The 3542-nt window shown below is 45.9% G+C and overlaps 1 protein-coding gene across 1 annotated transcript; it reads right to left on the bottom strand.

Moving 5' to 3' along the window:
• Window positions 1–541: 541 nt before the first annotated feature.
• Window positions 542–3010, bottom strand: LOC126804110 (subtilisin-like protease SBT1.3). The gene has a single exon (XM_050531886.1). The coding sequence runs from the start codon at window positions 2979–2981 to the stop codon at window positions 657–659; it is 2325 nt and encodes a 774-aa protein (XP_050387843.1). The 5' UTR covers window positions 2982–3010; the 3' UTR covers window positions 542–656.
• Window positions 3011–3542: the final 532 nt, after the last annotated feature.

Raw genomic sequence — 3542 nt, 5'->3', positions numbered from 1 at the left:
AATTGTATGAAATAAAGTCACTAACGCTGTTAATTGAAAAAATACATTAAAATTAACCTAAAATAGAAATTTAAGGTGCGATCGTTTTTTTGTGGGATATTAAAAATTAGAATAACCAATAATTAAAGATAATTTACCATTTTTTTGAAAGGGAACATAGTGTATCTTAAAAAGGAGTGGAGTAGGGTGCTTGGTTTGGATTTGTATAAATGACACAAATTCCAAGAAGGTCAAAAATCAAAAGAGGGTCTCTTTGGACTGAAAAATGAAGACTCAAAATAAGTGAAAAAATGAAACTTCAGTAAAATTTGAGTGGAAGTGAATACGAGGACAAGTGATTTATTCCTGTCCAATGTCATTGACTACAGAAACTTTAGAATAGAGAAGCATGCACATTTTCCATCTCATATTTTTGGCTAACTTCATAAGATTAACTCACTCACAATTAATTAAAGCACTCAGATTTACACTTACTGAGGCATGGTGATAATTTCAAAAATCCTCACAATAGATGGTAAAATATTTCATGTATGCTAGATGTGAGCTAAACAATTTATGCAAGGCTGTTTACAGAAAGAGCATGTTTATTCATCAAAAGCAATAAAACCATTCATTGAAATTCATTCATGTCAAAAAAAAAAAATCAAGACCATGACTCATATCAGCATCCCCCACGCCACAACAATTGGACTTCTAACTCTGTGCACTCCATCTTTCCACACTATGCCTCCAAACTCAGGTTCCGGCTGCCTAGTCTTTGTCGTAAATGTCACTTTGTAAGACAGCTTCTGATTAGCTTTGGTGAACTTCAGAATCCTTGGCTCAACTTTCACATATGCACCCTTGAACGGTGAAACTATGGCATGGTAACTCGAAACCGCAGGGCCAACGTTAGTGACAGTTCGGTGAACTGTCAAGACAGATACATTAGTGTTCTCCACAAAGACAACTGAAATCGCCGGATAGTTGAGGTCCCCTGCATTGGCTAGAGTGTGACGGCAAGTCCTATTGCTAAACACCTTGAGCTGCGTTGGGGTCAACTTTTGTGTGCAGAGGAACTCAAGGTAGTCCTGGGGCTGAATGTCGTAAACCAATCCCGGATCAAGAGCCTTCTTTGGGTTTATGTGTCCAGCTCCATGATCAAAAGGGGTTGAAATATGTGCTTTTGAGGCATCCTCAAGAGGTTTATGTGTGTTGTCATGAACATATGCTGTAGTCATCAACGCGGATTTGATCGCCGCTGGACTCCATTCAGGATGCCTAGACTTGAGCAGAGCAGCAATCCCACTCACATGAGGACATGACATTGAAGTCCCGGACAAGATATTAAACTTCACTCTCCTCCGATCAGTTGCCATGCTCGAAGGCCCCAATTCTCCGGTCCAAGCAGCAAGAATGTTCACTCCGGGAGCCACCAAATCCGGCTTCATAATCTCAAAACTCAAAAGATTAGGCCCTCTTGATGAAAATGCAGCCACAACAGGTGAAGGTCTCACCCCAACTCTAGTACCAACAAATGCTAGAGTCACCTTTGCTCTCGGACTACTCAAAGCATAATGCTTGATCATCTTCCCCTCATTCTCTCCCACTGCAACCGCCGGAATCAGATGACAATCAGCCACAAGCTCCTCCCCATTCGAAGCCGTATTCGCCAAGATCATCCCAATTCCTCCGGCATTCTTCACCACCTCTCCCTTCTGCACTCTAGGACTAATCCCACGCTCACAAACCACAATCTTCCCCTTAACTTTCCTCGGATCCAAAGTGCCCTCTAAACACAATGAGCTCGGATCCGGACTACTCGAATTCCCACCTGCATACACAACAGGGTACATCTTCTTTGTATCAAGCTTCATTCTTCCTCTATAAAGCGAAACACCAGTAATGCTCCTCCCATTTCCCAACTTCACAATGGCGGGAAAGTCCCTGTCCATAGTGCTAGCACCGACGGTGGTGATCCACGGCGACACATTCGTCAGACTCACAGGGTCTGGCCCACCGTTCCCGGCGGAACAGGAGACAAAAACTCCCATCTCCATCGCCCCAAACGCCGCAATAGACAAGCTATCCCGGTAGTACGAGGAAACTCCACCACCAAGAGACATAGACAGGACATCGACACCGTCCGCTACGGCCTTGTCAACCGCCGCCATTATGTCGGAGCTGAAACAACCCCCGACCCAGCACACCTTGTACGCCGCGATCCTCGCCGCCGGCGCCATGCCCCTGGCCGTGCCGTACGCGTAGCCGAGGAGATTGGCGCTGCGCACGGGAGACCCGGCGGCGGTCGCGGCGGTGTGGGTCCCGTGGCCGTCCTGGTCCCTCGGCGACTTGTACTCCGTCTTCTCGTTGATTTTTCCGGTGGCCGACTCGTACCCCCGGTGGAAGATTCTGGCGCCGACGATCTTCCGGTTGCAGTTTTGCTTAGTGAACCCGCGGCCGGTCTCGCACGCGCCGCGCCACCGGCGCGGCACCGGGGACATTCCGGTGTCGTTGAAGCTTTGGCTCTCCGGCCAGACACCCGTGTCGAGCACTCCGACGATGACGTCATGGTCGGAGACTCGTTGGGACCAGACATTGGCGGTTGTGCTGTCGTGTGACTCGAGTCCCAGAAACAGAGGACTTCTGGTGGTGTGAAGCTCGTACTTTTGTTCTGGGAAGATAGCCAAGACTCCATCTTGTTGCTCTAGTAGTTCAGCTTCTTGTTTGGTCAGTTGAGCTGCAACACCGTGGAAGGCTGTTTGGTAAGTGTAGATGATTCTGTCTTGGGTTTGGGTTTGATCGTCTTGATGTTCTGGTTTGGTGAGTACTGAGCTGACTTTGGATGAGTACCAATCTTGGTGGGTGGTGAAAGACTCAGGCTTGGCGGATTTGTCCATTTGGATTATGTAAGTTTGGGTTTTTGAAGAGAGGGCAACGCTAAAGAAGACAGAGCTTGTTAGAAACAGAACCAGCCATTTGATCACTAGCTCTGTAACCATTTTCACGGTTCAAATGAGGAAGAAGAGTATCCTTTGGAGAATGGAGGAAAGAAGAGTGAAGTAGAAAGTGGAGTGTGGGGAGTGTAGAGGATCAAGGAAAAAAAAGATGAAATATTTAGAGGGAATGGAGGGGGGACCTATCGGTACTGTGGAAATCTTGTGCTGGTATTGATTATTGAAGATGGTTGTTGTTTCATCAATGCGGTATTGTTGAGTAGATTTTGGATTGTCATTACTATAGTATTCAATTCTCATGTATCACAAACCAAATGTAGATTAAGATTAATGGGGTAAATTTAATCACATTGTGAAGCCAGAAACATTGGGTAGTTTCTGGTAGTACTGAAGCAATGGCTAGTAGTAGTATTCATGGTGGTTCAAGGAGGTTGCTCTCATTGCCATTGTCACATTGACAATGCCATCTACCAATGATCAAAAGGAAAAGTGAGGTGGCGGGTAGAACTGGAATAATATGAGCTTAGGTTCACTGGGGTAAAGGGTACTGAAGACCATGATGTATACAATTCCTACATTAATCTGGATGGGGCTGTTCTTGTACTA

The sequence above is a fragment of the Argentina anserina genome, chromosome 7 (genome assembly GCF_933775445.1).
Source record: "Argentina anserina chromosome 7, drPotAnse1.1, whole genome shotgun sequence".
Classification (NCBI taxonomy): Eukaryota; Viridiplantae; Streptophyta; class Magnoliopsida; order Rosales; family Rosaceae; genus Argentina; species Argentina anserina.
This window is presented reverse-complemented; position numbering and strand designations above follow the sequence as displayed.

Bases quoted from the DNA above. Each gene is read 5' to 3' on its own strand.
- LOC126804110 (XM_050531886.1), bottom strand. From the start codon at position 2,981: ATGGTTACAGAGCTAGTGATCAAATGGCTGGTTCTGTTTCTAACAAGC.